Source organism: Argentina silus (assembly GCF_951799395.1).
Source record: "Argentina silus genome assembly, chromosome: 1".
Lineage (NCBI taxonomy): Eukaryota > Metazoa > Chordata > Actinopteri > Argentiniformes > Argentinidae > Argentina > Argentina silus.
Genome location: NC_139655.1, coordinates 32,210,031 through 32,228,639, shown reverse-complemented (window position 1 = coordinate 32,228,639; position 18,609 = coordinate 32,210,031). Strand labels below are relative to the sequence as shown.

The 18,609-nt window shown below is 40.0% G+C and overlaps 2 protein-coding genes across 2 annotated transcripts; both read right to left on the bottom strand.

Moving 5' to 3' along the window:
• Positions 1–1,450: 1,450 nt before the first annotated feature.
• Positions 1,451–11,259, bottom strand: bmi1a (bmi1 polycomb ring finger oncogene 1a). Its single transcript, XM_083670455.1, has 10 exons — positions 10,940–11,259; positions 6,853–6,983; positions 6,373–6,469; positions 6,153–6,208; positions 5,872–5,922; positions 5,410–5,518; positions 4,554–4,599; positions 3,455–3,553; positions 3,003–3,083; positions 1,451–2,681 (listed from the first exon to the last, which is right to left on the bottom strand). The coding sequence occupies exons 2-10, from the start codon at positions 6,968–6,970 to the stop codon at positions 2,349–2,351; spliced, it is 990 nt and encodes a 329-aa protein (XP_083526581.1). The 5' UTR covers positions 6,971–6,983; positions 10,940–11,259; the 3' UTR covers positions 1,451–2,348.
• Positions 11,260–12,158: 899 nt separating this feature from the next.
• On the bottom strand, positions 12,159–17,594 carry commd3 (COMM domain containing 3). The gene is made up of 8 exons (XM_083670531.1): positions 17,437–17,594; positions 16,750–16,861; positions 16,482–16,545; positions 16,232–16,266; positions 14,242–14,302; positions 14,105–14,161; positions 13,954–14,016; positions 12,159–12,409 (listed from the first exon to the last, which is right to left on the bottom strand). Exons 1-8 carry the CDS (start codon positions 17,573–17,575, stop codon positions 12,350–12,352), a joined length of 591 nt encoding a protein of 196 aa, XP_083526657.1. The 5' UTR covers positions 17,576–17,594; the 3' UTR covers positions 12,159–12,349.
• Between the last annotated feature and the right edge of the window lie 1,015 nt (positions 17,595–18,609).

Here is an 18,609-nt window from a genome sequence, read left to right as displayed (position 1 = left end):
TTTGCAATTTGTGTGAAGACAATGAAAATAGTTTAGAAACATAGACAAAGGTTTTGACAGTCGTGTTAGAATCAATTGAGAAAAACGAGGGTTTGTTGACACATGAAAGCGGCTGGTTGATGCTGAGAAAAACAAATAAAACCACTTACCTCAGTGTATCCTCGGTCAATCTCATGCCCGCACGTCGTTACATTTCGTTGAGTTATTAAAACATTAATTCAAATGAAGGAACAAATATGTACCTGTATATAGTTTATATATATGTGTCTTATATTATATGAGGATGAACTACGGGAAAAAAACTTTTTAAAATGGCAATGTTCAGGTGAGTTTGAGACCACTTCTCAGTCTTAATTTCCCTTTTTATTGAATATTCACACAATAACTATGCCAACTATATACAAACCATGTGTAGCCTAGCGCACATTCTAACATGACTAACTCTATAATGTGTAGAATTTACAGATCAATTTTAAGTGCGTAACGTGAGACATAGTTAGAGGCTATCCCAACACGGTGGCAATCTATTCACGAAATTGTGTAAGATTAAGACATCTCAAAGCCACAATATCAGCTGCTGCTAGTGAAAACGAACTTTAAGTATTCCTGAATGTCCATATCCCTGTATTTTCCCAAGATCATGAACGATGTGCCTACTACTGTAACCTATGACTAAAAAGTAAAAGTAGGCCTAAACCAATCAATGCCAGGAAGGAATGCTGTGAAATGGGTTAGGGTGAACATTTCACATTTGTAAACAAGTTAATGACGAAGGTTCATGCAGCCAAAGAAAATATTGTCTTTTACATTTTATTTTGTATTTTGTCCAGCGCAATAAAACTGACCATGAAAAAAAGATCACTATCTATTGCCAAAGAAAAGGCCTCCAAATGAAAGAACGCAAAACACAGCTACTAAATAATGGCTATGGGTGTTATTTAACCTTTATTGAAAAGCATGAATCATCTCTTTAATGTTTACATTTCGTCAAGCAATTGGCGGTCTGAATTTTTTTTTATCTGTTGTGCAAGATTGTTTGCAGCTAGGCCCATTTGTTTCTCAATTTCAATTAATAATCATCTGCTACCGATTCATTCAACAATCCGCATGCGATGGAGAGGTTATCAAATACACAAAAAGCAGAAGTCGTCCCATTTGTGATTTCAACATTGTTTTGTCAGTTGAATGAAATCAATGGTGCTTCAGCACGAGACATCTGTGCATCTTTAGAATGCCATTTGGTGCTGCGCTTTGTCTACAAATTCTTATTATTCGATTCACAATACAACAGATTCAACTTAGAAATAAATTAATTTAACCAAAATAGTGAAATAAATTCCAACGATTGGATTAATGTAGGCATGTGTCTATAAGTCACTTGAAAGATATCACGAACAGCATCTGATACTGGCCACAAAAGAAAACATACATTTAAGTGTAAAATGTTTTATTTAGATGTTTTTATACTGTGCAACAGTAACAATACAATAGTTGTCCATACAATCGAGCGATACAAATACGTAGAACACGGGAGACATCAAAACATTTGTCATAGCATGAAATGGGTGAGGGGTGTGTTTCCAACAGCCTGTCCGTTCCTTGGACGAAGGACAGAGTATTTGACATTATCGCTGATTAAATATGCATATATTTCGCTATATACATGTGGACTCTGAACTGCTTGGTGTCAGGGTTAAGGATATGTGTCGAGGCTAAGCAATTCGATTCCACTGCAGCTATAAAAGAGAGAAACTTTCCGAGTAATAAAAGCGCTGTACATTTTCGCAGATCGTTGGAGTTTCTTTTCCTCCCAATGTCATGGGCCTAATACTATACATTGTTGTATCCATAGGCTATTATTTCGATTATCAACGTACTTCTCTCTGGAACGCTTCTCAAAGGCCAGTCGAAAGAACTGAATCAGAGGCAACCGTTTCAAACATGAGTAATAAAAAGTGTTTTTCATGACCATGCTTTATCAGACAGGTTGAAATACACACTTAAAATAGAGTCAACACATATTTTGATTTGAAAACATTAAAAAGGAAAGAAAATAATATAAAGGATTTTCAGTCACATCTGTAAAATAAAACGCAGCTTTGAGGGGGCTTAATGTTCGCCATCTCCAACATTCTAACCTTTTTACAACTGTCATACCGCCAATGTCACCTTTCAGCTATATAACATCCCGGCTATGTTCCTATTGAAATGCTTCACTTCCACTACGTTAAACTTACATATATTTATAACAACAACGATAATAAAAAGAGAGCGTCTACAACAATGGAACTACATTGGCATGGAAATAGCTGAGCGGTCTGGCGTTGGCTATCCGGTTCTGTGTGCAGTCATCCCGAGGAGGCGGAGGAGCCGTTCAGGGAAGCCTTCCGTGGTTTGTTTCCGAAGGTGTAAGGCCGACTGGGGGCTGGTGCCGAGGTGGATGCTCCGTTGACAGCATTGGAGATGTGTGGAAAATGGGGGTGTGGGGACTGCACCGGGGTGCTGGGGCTGGGCAGCGACGAGGATGTAGAGGGGACACCAGCAGGGCTGCTGGCTTTGTCGCTGGCTGAGTCGCTCTCCAGTCCAGAGCGAGCAGCGCTGTTCTGGCCCTCCTGTGTGTGACCGATCTTCATTTTCTTACAGCTGGGTCTGACACGGTACTTGAGGGGCAAAGGGCCATTCTGGAGAGGAAAAAAAACAAAACATTTGCATATTTAAAGAGACATTTCCCAATTTCCAATCTTTACCTAAATGGAAAATAAAGCTTTTAAACTTTGACTTTAACATTCCAATCCAGGGTTAAATCAAATGTTGAAACAACCAAAAAAAAAAAAAAAGTAAAAGAGTATAGTCTTATCAAAATTATACTCCAACTCCAATTTTATTTGGTAGTGACAATGCACTACCAAATAAAATACTACATATGAAGCATATAAAAACCAACAATAACTTTGGCTGATGAAATCTCTTAAAATGACAATCTTCTTTAAGTCAGTTCTTACCCGTCTCCAGGTGTATATGTAGGCTATGTCCATTAACGTGTAGTAATCTTTTAATGGCTCATCTTCATACATCACTTCAACCTGCATTGTGCAAAAGACAACATTTCATAAGTATGTTCAGTAGAAACGCCCTTTGATGTTCCCCTTAACTGCAAGCAGTCTGTGTGAATTTAAATGCATGTAGATAAATAACAGTTAAAGCCTGTTAATTCTAACAATCTGATAAAAAAGCTTAAGTGAACAACGTCAAAATCCAATACCACTATTAAATTGTAAATTCAAGTACATTAAATGCTCCAACGTTTTATTCAATGCTTACAACTCTGAAAGCTGATATATCATTATCAAAGTGTGAAAAAGAAGGTCAGAAGATAAGAGAATCCTGCTCTAGCAGTCATTTAACATCACATTTGTCCTTCTTTTGTTGTTTTGTTGGTAATGTGCTCAGTTACCTGGTAGGCACAGGGGATGTCCATCTTACTGCGCAGGAACTTTCTCAGATGCATGACTGTCATGGCTGCTGGACACTGGAGGTACCTCTTATTATTCATCTACACAAAATAAACACAACAATTATCATCATCATCATAATGTTGGCCTACCTTCTAATTAAGATAAAACAACTCATGTCTGAACAAGCAAGAGAGACAGTAGCTGAAAGTCAGAATCTCAAAATCATATTCTATCTGAAAACTGACAGAAGGCTGCAGTCCACCTTAAAAGTACATTAAAATAGAAAGCAGTGGTTTAGAGAATGGTTTATCCTCAGAGGCTGCAAAGATGAGGACAAAGGGAGACTTGTAGGGAGACCTTTTTTTTTTTTTTCACTCAAATTGTTTTTTACTTGGTGTAAAACGTGTCAGATAGACATACAGCAAGCTTTGAAGGAGATAACTTAATTAAGGATCCAGATTGAAGAATTTTCTTTTTAAAACAAGCATCTGAACAGTATGCACTCTCTATACAGTCCTGCACTGTGATGACCCAGGCCAATACAGTAGACCTTTCATGCCAGATTAGAACATTCTGTAGAATGAACGTTGTCAAAATCAAATTTGCTTAAAATGCCAGGATGTAATACTAATTTTTGCCTTTCGATGCAAAAGGAATTCTCTGCAGACTATTCAAGAAATAAATTCAAATTTCAGGCCCACAATTCAAATGGAGTAGTGACAAATTGTTAACCAAAGGTGGTGAACAAAACAATGGAGCGAAAGATGACAATTTGTTGTATGCAGCGACAGCTGAGTGTGCCAAGTGACTGTAGTGCTGTTAGTAACAGTAAATACTAAGAGTACGAGAATTCAGGCAAGCTATTTGTTAGAGAACATGTCCAGTAAAAATTAACAGACCAAGCAATAAGACACAGCAGAGAACAGACGGGAAACATTTAATATACTTTTTTTCCCCATTTGTTAGGGAACATGTAAACTTGTGTGTTGCATCTGAAGTTGTATCTGCAGTCTCTGGGTAGGAGCATGCCACATCACAACTAAATCAAATCACACTTATAATTCACAAATATAATCAGATAACACTTGGTCACTGTACCTGTTCTTTAGTCTGCTTGTCCTCTGTTGCACCTGCCAGTTTAACCCTAGGTCAAGGACAACTCAATTAGTTCATTCACAGTACCACACAAAAATGTTACACAAGATTCTTGTTTGAGAAAACTTTGCACACCTTAGTTTGCTCCAGGTACTCTGAGTAAAATGAAAAAACTCAAGCACACTAGCTACCTTACTACTTCACATTCATGTGAGAAAGAGAGCGACGTTTCAGTTATCTGGGGGTTTTGACCCAAGATTTATTAAATGGTGACTGATGTTCACAAGATGCAACACTTCCACTTCTAAAACAAAGACTTGGTTCTAAAAGAAAAATAACATTTCATTGCTTTATGATAAGTCTTTATGATAAGTCTTTATGATAAGTCTTTGAGCATTTTTGGGGATAACTGCTTTTCTAGAAAAACATGACATTGTGTAGAATAATAATAATTAAAAGGAAAACCATGGCTGTGCAAGGAAAGAAAACAAATTACACAAATATGTTTGTCATACAAAATGTCAAGTCACACTTTACATGATGTTGCCCTGATGCCTACATAATAATATTTTAATTACTCTCAGTACCAACATTGTCATAACATGTTGTGATATAAAAATGCCTTTATAATTCCATTGCACTGTGGTGTAGTTTTTGTTACTAAAGAAGTGTAACAGGGAATGTTCTTGTTTCTCAAAGTCCATTAATATGTAATTACAAATCGGGCACTAAATTATTTATCACCACATTGTTTGCACTAGAGTAATAATATTGTTACAACACAAGTAAAAAGGTGAAGTGTTTGCAAATGGCATTATGATGATTGAATGAGAGATGGACAGACGTGTCCTACACGTACTTATTCTGGTCGAAGAACTCGATGGAGAGGCTGATGATCTCATCATCTGTGATGATTCTCTTGTCCTCGTCAGCCACCTCCCCGCGGTCCTCGTTCGATCCGTTAGTCGCTGAAAAACAAACAAAAACAAAATCAACAAGTTGCAGAGTTTTACCACAGACCAACAGGTAGCAAGGGAATCGCAAAAGAAAATAATTTCACAATATTTATGTTATTATTGGTTGGACTCGGAGGAGGACTAGTCGAGAGAAACACAAATAATTTCCTCAACCAAGCACAACATTCACTCAAAGGAAGGAATCACACTTCTGAAGCAGAAGGGAGGTCCAGAGGATAGGGTTCAACCTTTCCAGCTAGGACTTAATCATGAAAGTTCACAACTCCAATGGAATAAGACACTGCAGTGGCCAATGGAACTCAATCAATCAATCACTGTGTGTGTACAAGGGGTTATAGACCCACCATCTACAGAGGGGTGCTCTGCGTAGAAATCTCTCCGCCTCTTCATCTCATCTATAGGGAAACACATGGTAGTGACTCACAGGCACATCTATATTTAAATATGCTGCCTTTACTTAAACCACAATGGTCACACTGAAATGAAGAACCTATTGTAAAAGGCTTCTCTGGTATAAAACACAGGCCAATGATGCATTCAGGACAGTCATTTCTCTACATTTACAAGGAACAGAGAGAGTATGGCAAATAGAGGGACAGCAATTGACTCAACATATTGTGCTTACTTTTGAAGAGGCCAGGGACCAGCTTGTAGACGATGTCTTGTAGGGTTTTGTCAGACCTTGACAGGAACGGCAGTTTCAGAATCAGTCATCATGGGTAACGAATACAGCACAGCTTGCAGAACTCTTTTTTTTTTCTTTTTTTTTTTTACAAGAGAAAAAAAAAGCAAGATAGTAACAGCACTGATCATAAGAAATGATTTTTCTAAAACAAAGTGCCTACCTTATGTTGAGAAGAGGCTTCGTTTTGTGCACTTGCACGTCACAAATGGGGCAATATTTGCTGGTCTCCAGATAACGCACAATGCACATCTTACAGACTTAAATGGGAAAAAACAACAACTCTGGATTAGTTTATTTCATCAACAAAAACATATTTACTGTAAATGCACAGCCCTATTCCAGTGTGAAAGAAGAGTGTGTTTCACTTACACCATACATTTTGGACCGACGCATCTTTCACAAATTAAAGGGTATAGTATTGATCATCTCCTAAGAACACTTTGCAACATACAGTAGCTAGTGTGAATAGCAGTATATTCCTACTACCAAAAATGTTCTAAGACTGCAGGAACTTACTAGCCTACTTAGAATAGTACAATTCTAAAATAGCATGAATTTCAGGTCATTAAGAAACCCATGTGGCTTGGCTCCACTACCAAGCAATTGTGCTTGGACCATGTTTTGAAGGAGTGTCACTCACATGAATGTAGACATTCTATGATGGTTGTGGCGTCGATGAAGTATCCCCCACACAGCACACACATGAGGTGGGGGTTCAGCTCCGTTATCTTAATTCTAGTTGTTCGATGCATCGTCATGGAAGGCAGAGTCCTGCGATGGGAGACAGGGGCACAGTTAAAACACGACAAGACACCCACGCTATCTGTAACCACACAAAAATATACGGTAGCCTTATATTGAAAACTCATGCCCTGATGTTGGTTCTTTCACAGCTTGATCAAGCGTGCGTTCATTTAAATCGCGTAAACCATTTGGAAGAATGTTTTGTTTCTCTGTGTTAGAGAAACACCATACTTTATGCTAATAGTATGATAACTGGGAGAGGGGCTGGTCGGTTTCAGAAGAGGACCCAGCAGTTGATTGATAGGCAACAATTGGTGGATGTCGTCGATTTGGATTTGTTGAGGGCACATAAAGCTGAACGCACTGAGTAGCCATAAATCAATCTCATCTATTAGAATGGATCATATGCCTCCCAGCGCTTAACTATGAGGATTGTGCCATTCAGTCTCTCATGAGAATTTGATAGCAGACCCACAAAACTAACAAGACACGTTGTAGCTTTAGAATCAAATAGCCTATATTTAACATCGAGACATTTGAAGAGCGCCTCAGTGATAAGATTCCGGAATTTCATTGAAACCCGGTGAAATGCGCAAGATCAAATCGGCCGAGCCAATTGCAACAACAATTGGTCACATTCTTGGGTGAATTAATCCGCTCACCTCTCGGGGATGCTGAAGACGTTAATTCACTCCGTGTCAGGTGTGCCACACATGGAAATTCTTACCGTTTCTATAGCAACTTCGGTTGCACTACTTGGCATCTTGCCAGGGACCGAGACGAGGAGACGTGGTTCGCCCTGAGAGCGATCATCACTCGCGCTGATGATGTGCCGATGAATAGCCCAATATGAAAATAAATATCCGTCCTTCCCTCGCGTAGCGAATAGGCTACAGTCGGTCCCGACAGCATGGCTGCCATTTTGTAAAAAACGTCTCGCTCGAAAATAAGAGAGATTTCTGACAATGAACAACAATTTCCACATCAACCCATGTTAAGATCGGTTCCTGTGTCGTTCTTGACCCACATCTCCCTGTCGTGCGCATTCGTTTGAATAGACTATATTTCTGATCGCTTTCCCTTGCTTGCTGTTTCCGTGTGCATGCTGCACACCCAGCATAGGTTATCGGCACAGTGCAATAACATGGCTCGACCTCTAATGCATCGTCGAAGTGATTTATACACCAAGTTGAAGCACAGCTAAATTTTGGCCACTATTCAGCCGAAAGGACATGGTTTAGGCTACTAAATAAGTGTCAACGGGCAGCTTGAATAGCCAACAATAATAGCAGCATAGGGCAACGGGAAAAAATCTGATTTGAAATCGCGGGGTTGTTTCAAAACAACGTCTGGGAGGACAGACAAACTTATTAAATAAGTTGTTGTCTATATTCTGTTGCCACCGCTCTATCTTTCTTCTCACCATAAACCCTTTAATTTTAGTCATATTTATAATGCCATGACAACACATCGACTTGCAAAGATTTCAGCCCTCCTTTAAAAACACATGAACATGGATTGTGTGGCACAGAATTGTTGCTTTAGTTTAGGCTACTGGAATGAGGAATAAAACATGGGACGCGAGAAATTAAGTGACACAAACGTCCAGTGTTGTATCAAAAGTGGTCCCAGCGACATGTTGCGTGACGTACGGACTGCAAAAATTATAACGTGCATACCGCGTGCGTGATGAACACCCCACAACTGGAGTCTAAATCTCATTCTATTAGGATGCGTCTAAGGTCGAGCATAAAGGCTTTACAATTATAGATATCCTATCTCCAGCCCGATCTCCACAATAGCACATCGTGTGTTGTAGCCTAAAATAATAAATCACGAATTTCGGGATCGTTGAAGACTTCAATATAGTTATTACTGTTGTCGACACGAATGGCAACGCAAACAGGTAGCCTGTTAGGCAGTCAGTCGATTAACTAACTGATGTTTGCACAACTGTTATACCGCTGCTTTGGGATGACCATCGCTGAACCAAATGCCGGCTATGCTGCCATACACACGCATAAGCCACCTTCACGAAGTCGAACAAGCACGAAAATTGAGTCCATAGAAGAACATAGCAAACCATTCAATATATGCAACAGATGATGCCTACCAAAGTTGAATATATTTTCAATATCAACTTCGAACTTTGAACTGGGAGACACAAGTTGGGATATCAACATCATATGAAGCAACGGTTCCCATGCTTTCTAATCTTCGGTCGTGATCTGCAGTAACAGCAATCAGTGTTTGTTCCGGCGCAACAAATAGCCTCTGTAAGGAATTGGATGCTACAGTCAATATACAGGCTAGTATTTCTTTCGACAAAAAGGGAAGAACAAGTGGACATTATCACTTATAGCACAGCTAAGCACATCATTATGGATGAAGACAGCTCATCACAGAATAGTTCTCCTGTTGTAATTGATGATGCTGACCATCTTTATTTCCATTTGGGGGACCTGTTTTACTGTAGGCTTACCATAGCACAAATCATATACTGGCACAAGCATGTTAACTGCAGCTGAAGACGCCTTTACTAGATATCTAAATTAACATAATTGACAGGGGGGGGGGGGGGGGGGGGGGGGCGAGGCCTCTGTAAAAGGGAGTTTCTATCAGTCTGCAAAAGTGTCCGCAATAATAGCGAAAGCGTCCGCTTAGCCTATGGCTGGACATAAGATACATATTTGCATTCCTGGAAGTAGCAACATTGTATCAACACAGATCAGACTAATGTAATGAAAACATCATGGATGGGCTGTCAGCTGCAAGAACATATTCTTTCCCACTTAAAGAGTTCATTTCCACAGAAGAGCATTTGCATTGACAACGCATGATAATAATACGATCAAAATGACCTTATTACCAAGTATATAGGACAAACAACACTCGTCGTCCAGCCTGCACTTATCAAACGACATAATGTTCTCACTCAGTGCAAAACTTGCGTTTGATTGTTGAAAGATAGATTTTTACGCACGATAAACATTCAGTGCACAATTCCTAATAGTGAACCAACAAGAGGTGGTGAGATTGCTGACTCAAACATTAGGCTACGAGAAACCAACAAAATCTTCTGTTTTGGCAGAGGATAGGGTATGGTATAGGCTGTCTGTCCATTTTGACATCAAGAAGGCTTATGGTGAACTAAGTCATGATTAAACCATCCATTCTAAATAGGCCATCTACATTTTACAGATAATTTAAAGATGGTTGCACGTGAGGAGCCTTATTCATGGTTGCTGAAAGGATCCTTATTAATCAGAGGTTCTAGCCAACATCTTGCCAATCCTGGTAAGGAAAAAATCATAAAAGTGATTTGACTCAAAATTCATGTGCGCCAATATTGTAGCACAGTCATCTGGCGTGGATAACTTTGATCCCGTCTTTACCAACTGATAGCGATGATTTGTTGGTGAATAATTAAAAGGTTTAACACTCACCATATACAGGGACCATTATTCACCAAGGGGGAAGTTAAGTTAATAAAACCAACACATGGCAACATATGCGTAATACAACTACACTGATCTGTCCCCAACATCAAAGAGGTCATATTTCTATAAAATGGGGACACTATATGGAACTTTACCAATAAGGAGAACCATTGGAGCTTGTGCTGCCGTGAACATCTCACCCATCTCGGTCTTGTTCGATTGAGATCACGGACTTTGTGGAAATTTTAACAACATCAACCAAACCCATTCCATAAACAAACATAACAGACCATAACAATAAATAGTAAAGAATATCATGCGCAGGACTGTGTAGCGCAATGCCAAAGCGTGAATGAGAAAGGAACACATTTTAAAAAGCAGAGGGAGGACAGAGCTCCACGTCGGTGAGCGCGAGCCACCGTCAAAGCCCCGCATCCACCACGGGCTCAGTCTACATTTGAACCCACAAAAAAACACATACACGCACCGAGAACCATACCGTTATTTATTCTATGGTAAGAGAAGATATCGAATGATACATACCCCAAGGCTCGACTGGTGAACTGCTCGACTGGAGACAAGTAGACAATGAAAGTTAGGAGGCGATCAGCAGAAAATGAATGCGAGCTGAGCCGCCATCTTGAAACGAGCTGCAGACGCTGTCAATTGCGGAGAGCGCAAGGCAAACCGGAGCTCATTTCAGATGCGTAAAATTCGTATTTTTCTCCCGCTTTGCAACTCGTGCGCGTAAAGTATCTTCTGTTGCTGAAGATTCCAGACTTCTGGCTGTGCGTTCCGAACGGTCGGACTTCGTTCCCGACAAGTTTGCCTCCAAAATTGGCTCTTTGAAAAATGCAGCAGTGTGTGCTCTGTGGAAACTGACACCGTCCCCAAAATGGCTTGTAGTTCGACCGCCCCGCTCTGGTCACGTGGTCCCATTCCTTAAGGGTGGCCTGGAAATTAGTGTCGGTGTAGGCTATTCGGGTCGGGCCAATTCACGATGCTTCGTGAAATGACAAAGAATACATATTCAACCCATCTTGTTGCCCTATCGCAAAATTTCCTTCGAACACATTGACAACACTGGAGTGGCGCTACAGTGTGTTTTCTCGGCTACAGCAACATCGATATTCTACAACAGCCTAGAGATTATCTTTTCGGAACGGTGCGTTTGCCGTGTCCTTTTCCAAAACCATTTGAGCTATAGGCAAAATGCATCTTTGTGATAAATGCATTGGCGGCCAACGTTCCAAATTCCATTCCCAATTTAAAGTATAAAACACCAAGCCGCTACACCATTTACTCAAATTTAGACTACGAATTAATGGAGGCAATTGAAGTGTCTTGGATGTTTAGGAATTTGAGCCATGGGTCGTTTGGGACGATGCTTTGAACCATAAGCTTTATGTAGATGCTGTTCAGCTCGTGTTTGCACGGGCAAAAGCCACTACGTCACGGAACCAATGCGTTGACGACCATCCTCGCCTCGCCTGTGGCACGGAGTTTCATTCCATGTGGATTTTCTAGTTTGTCATAAAGATGCTTCACCTTAAGGTTTATTTATCGTCCTGACAAAGACACTGTTGGCAATAGGCTATATTGGACACCTTTACTGTCAGTCAGGAGGTGTAGTCGAAAACTGTTGATGGACTGTATAGGGCTTCAAGGACATCACCGAAAAATACCTGTAAAAGGTTTAAGTATTAGGCTAGCCCTTATCATTTCGCACCTCAACAGCTGCAAGAAATCAGAAGACAAAAACTTTCATCGAACATTTTATTGCTTACAATATCATTGTTGAACGTATAATTGACTCTTTTCAAAAATGCAAAAAAAATGCAAAAAAAATAGATATCGACTCCGCTTTGAATTGCTGAACTTCAGTGATGCGAAGAAGGGGGTCACTTGCGAAACCCGATTCCACTGTTGTTGCACGGTGTTTCGAGTTTGAGCTCACAACTGCGTAGCTTTTTCCAGACACTTGGCCGCGTCTTTCATCTTTCCCACCAAATCCTGAAAACAAGGTCACATAGTCGGTCCACTTCAACATAATGAGCATGCGGGGGAGTTTAAAAACACCATACGTTTCATGGTTTGAAAAATAGAAAATGAGGAACGCAGCATTGCACGAATAACATATTTAAGAATTGATCAAAAAGGCTATTGGATTCAAGGGATTTCTATAGGCTATATATGACTGAGCAGTCAACGAGACAAGCAAGACTTGTATCTCAAACCTAGAACGTGCAACCATAGCCACGTTCGGGGCAATCCTTGCGTAATGGAAAAAGTAAAGTGTCTGTATTGAAACTGGGCGCTGCTTCAATTAGAGCTAATCATGCCCATGTCTGAACTTTTACACGTGCAGCAAAAATGTTATTAACATGGTATGGTTAAAGTTGATTCAATGTAAAGGTCCTAAAATATTTTATGCATGTTGCATTTAAGGTATTTTGATTAAGGATGTTGACTTCAATTGAAATGTAATGCAATCGTTCAAGTTCACCTAATCCTAAAATGAGGCTATCCCTCATAAACCGGGCGTTCTCTCACTCCCACACATTTACCTAAGCCCTCTACTCGCCTCCTTTGCACACAGATATACCAGAGTAAATATATAGCAGTAAAGTCAGAGAATACACTTTAAACAGTATAGTGCAGGGACGGGGGAAACCTTGGGTCGCAGTGAAACAAATTATCTGGAGGACTGCTGAAAATAAAGCAACAAACTCGAATAAGACTTATAAACAGGTGAGATGCACTTTTGAGACGAACACAGGCACACATTTAAACCTGACACGTTATTGATACCTCGTGCCACTTAAGCGCGGTCCTGTACATGTATTTTTCAGGATGATAGGCTCTGTTATAGGCTGATGTAGACTACTACATCGATATTCACACATAACAAAACAGTAGCACTTTATTTGAAGGACAGACTCCGTGGATGTTGGGCAAGCGTACACAACAATTGAATAAAACCGTCAAAGTTGCTTTTTAAGTATGAACTAAGATTATCTGCAGAAAAAACATGAGCTGTAGGCTATATGTCACAATCAATGGATTAAATAGGCCAGAAATATTCGATATCAAAAAACATCTGCAGTAGGTAGCCAAGAGGTTACAATCAATGTCCCCATTTTGTCAGCAAGACGATAATCCTGACACAGATCATAGAAAGATAATTGAAATACATGACTTGATGCATATTCAAAGTGCAATGGACTTCCAATCTCAGTTCCAATGCTTTTCTTTTCACACATTCACTCGGGCCATTTTCCATTAATTTATTAAACAAAATAAACACGATTAAGAACGGCCCATCAATGTGTGGTTAAAGGAGTTCACAAGTGCTCCATATGCTATTTGTTTTATTAAACTTTGAATTCTGGAATTCTTTTTAATCGGAAGGATGGGAAACAACAGTGTGTGGTGACAGTTGGATTCTTTAATACATGTAGCCTAACTGTAGACATGTCATGTAAAACATTACTAGCCATTCTGTACAAATGTATGGTGTGCCTACCCAATTTCTACTGTATTCCAAATAACTGTACCTGAAGTTGTTCCATCGTGCAGCTAAAGTTTACGTCTTCCGACGACCCTCCATTATCGCCATTCTGTAAATGCAACACGTGTTATATGCTGACAAGTTAATACAGGCCAGCTTTTATAATCAATTCTTCTTGGACTTAGTATATAGTGTACCTCGATATTTAATGAGATCAGGTAGGAGGGCTCGTTGACTTTATGCACGTGTCCGTTCTGCCATGGAGACAACATCAATTAGACCTTTTTAATCCACGTAACCAAAATCCAACCGTCATCGTTATCAAACTAAATACCTTGATGCAGTACTCCAAGCGCCATGATACATCGTTGATGTGAGGTGGGCATCTCCCTATACTAAACATGCAAAAACACAGAGAAGAGAATGTTAAAAAGGCCCACATTATCTTAAAGCTATACACTCATGGACAAGAAACGGGAATGCCCCGGAGAATTAAAAGAAGAAGAACGATTTCTGAATAACCCCCATACTGTAGTCTTTCCTCCTCACATATGAGGTCGATCATACTTGTGTTGTTAAAACTAAAATATGTACGTCGGGAAAGATTCGTGTCGTTCCTTGGGACCAATGTGATGTTTTTGAAGTTTTCTTGTCAGGACAATGACAAAAGGGACAATCAGCGTGATTAATTACAATGTAAAAGCTGCTTCTATCAATGCGCTACAAACAAACGCTCCCCGTAAAAGAGCTGCGCTTTTTCTAAGAAAAATAAACTGATTTAAAGTGTTTGCTGTCAAGCAGACGCATTCACTAACTTAAGCCATCAAAGGACAATGGGCGGAAAAAACATTGTCACAAATGACAAATATTGCAGGTTCACGTCTATAGCGTACTTGCCTCTTTACAATTACCCATTCAAATGTGCATGATAGTTTAGTAGCAACAGAAGGTCTATATTTTAAAAGAAATTCAAAAATCTAGAAAATAGATTCACAACTTTGGCCTTTCATTATGCATCCCCAAATCATTTGGCGAAATGTATTGCAATGTTGCTGGCTTGACTTAATCATCTTATGGGCTTGCATAAAATGATGACTTACATGTATAAAAAAAAAAAAAAAAGAAAAAAAAAAAGAAGAAGCTTTAAAATCATTTAGGTTTGATTCAATGCTTCCAGTGGCATGTGCTCTGGGCAACTTAACTGCTCAAAAGTGCCACATTAAAACATGAAAATTGCAAGACCCATCAGCAATGAAGTGTTTGGTTCATTCAGCTTCTGTCAGATGTTTGATGTCTTATTTTACCCGGCAGTATTTGGCATGTTTCAACATGAATGTGTGTAGTCTGAGGAAATATGCTACACTAGCCACACCATTTAAAGGGCAATCTTGGATTCAAGCAACAACCACTTAGTTGGTTAACAGCTGAGGCATGGGGCTGGTGAAATGTAACCACTCTCAAATTCATAAACGGAGCTACGTGAATGCAAGGACCATGAGATCAAAATGACAGTGTTAACCATGTTTTGATCTTTTACAAACAATGGAGTAAAACAAGCTCATATTCTGGGTTCTGATGGGGTAAGTTGAACTAAGCTCATGGTGCATTTATATTCTCCAATGGTTATATATAATTATTCCAAACATGGGGGTACCAATCCTAGAGTGCCCCTTTAAGGGATTTATCAAATTTAGTTAAGTAGGCTACCAAAGCATAAGTGACATTTTCTAACATTTTCAGGAGAGCCAAAACAAATCTGAGATTGGTAAGTCTAATGTTTATTACTTTTAAAACAACAATTTAAAACCACTTATCTTTTCTTAAAGATCTTATTTCAGTTAATAAGCAGGCAAAATAAAATCTGAACAAATATTTTGGAAATCATAAACAACTGACTTCGTCACTTATGCCTTTTGCGCACCAAGATCAAGTCATTTTGCTACAGTATGAGTTGAATTTTGCCATTAAGGTGAACCCATCATGTTGTAATGGGACCTTTGTTTTTACCCTCTAGTTCAGTCCATTTAAGGATTTCCGTCACATTGTTTTGCCATTGGATAGATCTCATCTAGAGCTTTCTATTGATATATAAAACTTGTTTTGGTCCAAAATGTCACTTACGCCCTTGCGCGCCAAGCCCTCGCAGAGGCTATATTGTATTTTGGAATGTGACAATAATCGTTATGCCAACAGACAAAGTTCAGATTAAAAGCAATGAGGTTTGACCAGCCAAAAAGCTTCTGCAAGGCACAACAAAATAAGATGGACACATTCCCCAAGTTAGGCCTAATTCTGTAGGTATTTTGCAGAGTGGACATACTAACCTTGACAACAGAGTTTCCAGGTCACATTTATATTTCTAGGGGGAACAAAAAAAGGCAGAGTTGAGATCTTGCACCAGTTTGAATAAGCTTTAGTCTACATTAAATAATGACCTAGGCCTAACATATGAGTCAACATAGGCTGGTTATCACCTACATTGAATAATGGCCTAAGCCTAACATATTAAACAACATAGGCTAGTTATCACCAATAATGACCTAGGCCTAACATATTAGTCAACATAGTTATCACCTGGAATGAGGTGTAGAACACTTCCGTTTGCTCCGCATCAAATCTAACTTCCTCCAGACACGAGCTGTAAAAACACAGAGAATCAACACAGATTATATATGAATAACCTACATGATGAATAAACTATGGATCTAGGGTTTTAACGTTGTTGTAGGTGTTTTGTCGATGTTTCAGAGCACAGAGGCAAATGTTGTGTGGGCAAATGGTTTCAATGTTTCTATTCCATTCAAACATTAGACTTTAGAAAGACGCCAGAATAAAGATTCACCTTATTGTGGATTTGTCCGCGTTTTGTTTAACCCCCTCGAGTATGCAGGTGGTCGCTGACACGTGACAGTGTTTCAACAGGGTCTGGTCAATACGCTTAAACTCGGGTTGATCTGCGATAAAATAATTGTCTAATTATTCACGTGTGTGTGTGTGTGTGTGTGTGTGTGTGTGTGTGGTACTCTGTGGAAGACGATGAGATGCTGATGATGAGAGGCAAATAAAATATGTACATTAAAGCGCGCTTTCTCTCTCTCTCTGCATTGCCGAATAACGGACAGTCTTACCAAGAAATCTGAAGTCAAATAATCAACACATTCCTCTGGTGCAACAGGCTTAAGTCGCAGCTACGATTCAGAGATCATCGCTCCCAGCTCTCCCACCTATTGTACACACCGCTAGGCTACCGGATGATGCTGCACTGGCTCAGAACCCTCTCTAACAGTGAACAGCGCTATCATGTTTTTCAAGCTCGCTGCGAGAATGAAGTGACACGTCGACCACTTCAAACACACAAGACACATATAGATACTTTTACATTGTATCCATGTCATTGCTATAGGCATGGGATACACCGTATCATTGCATTCCAAGCTTTGCAAAGCTCCCCCCCATATCACCTCACTGTGAAGAAACCGGAAGTTGTGGAAGCACAGACAATAGGCTCCTGCAGAGACTACGGGCTTACCTAGAATGCTGTTGTCGGAATGGGAGGAGAGCAAGCTACGAAAGGCAACGTCTAGCAATACCGTGAAGGTTTTCAGGTCGAAAAGCGTCGGGTCTGCTAAAGACTGCAGCCCTTTCTGTACAGACTCCGACAACTCCATTTTGCAATGAGGAATGACCCACGACTCTGAATCACGTGATAGATCAGCTGATGTTGCATGTTTCCTCGTAGAAAAGGAGAGCGAGAGAGAGAGAGCAATGTTCACACAGAACACATGTCTCGTCGTAAAGAGATGAAAATGATATATTAATAATATCTTTCAGTTGTGAACAGCAGAGAAAACCGGTAGGTAGGCTGTAGAGTAGTTTTATGTTTGACTCAGTTATTTGCACAGGTTTAAAACTGGATGTTGCTTAGGCCTACCCCAACCAAAGATGCAATTTTTTTAGTGTGTAGCCTATATTTTAAGGAATTAATAGAGTCTCGGAGAATGAGGATAATAGGCAGTGGATGGTTGTAGAACAGCTATAATAACGGTGTACCGTTTTATTAGCCTCTTGAGCTGAACGCATTTTAAGGGGAATTCCTTGTACGTGTGAGAATCTCGTAGGGCATTTGGAAACAGGAACTAGGCAAAATGAGGATGGTAGGCTCTACTGAGGACAGGACTGAATCATATTGTGTTCCCATCCAGAGTCTTTCAACGCAGATTATATCACATTCAACATTGGTAGCTCTGGCTACTGGTAATTAAAAGACATGTCTTTCATACAGAGGGGTTAGGGCCACTAGCCATGTAACAATATTGGAAATCCCTTTCAAAGAACGGTATGTAAATGTCCAGCCCATGGGTCCTATAGGTAGGCGTTGGTGAGACCATTATGTCCATGCAGGAGACACAGAATGGAACGAATATCCATTGTCCCAGCTGACCGGGCTGCCCACCAGTCAAAGCAGATGCAGATGCAGTGTATATTGCGTTATAGCCGAAGCAATGCCCTTAAAAGGCCAACCTGGTGCTGGGGTTTATCAAGGTCAGAGTTCACGACCTCTCTCACCTGTCAAGAAGTGATCCTTGTGCAGCATGGGTTCCGGGTTGTTGTTTTTTTGTTGTGTTTTCTGTCACAGTTGAACGCCTACTCGTAGCTTGCTGTCCTTATTACTTTCAGCACAATAGGCTTAGCCTGTGTCTCA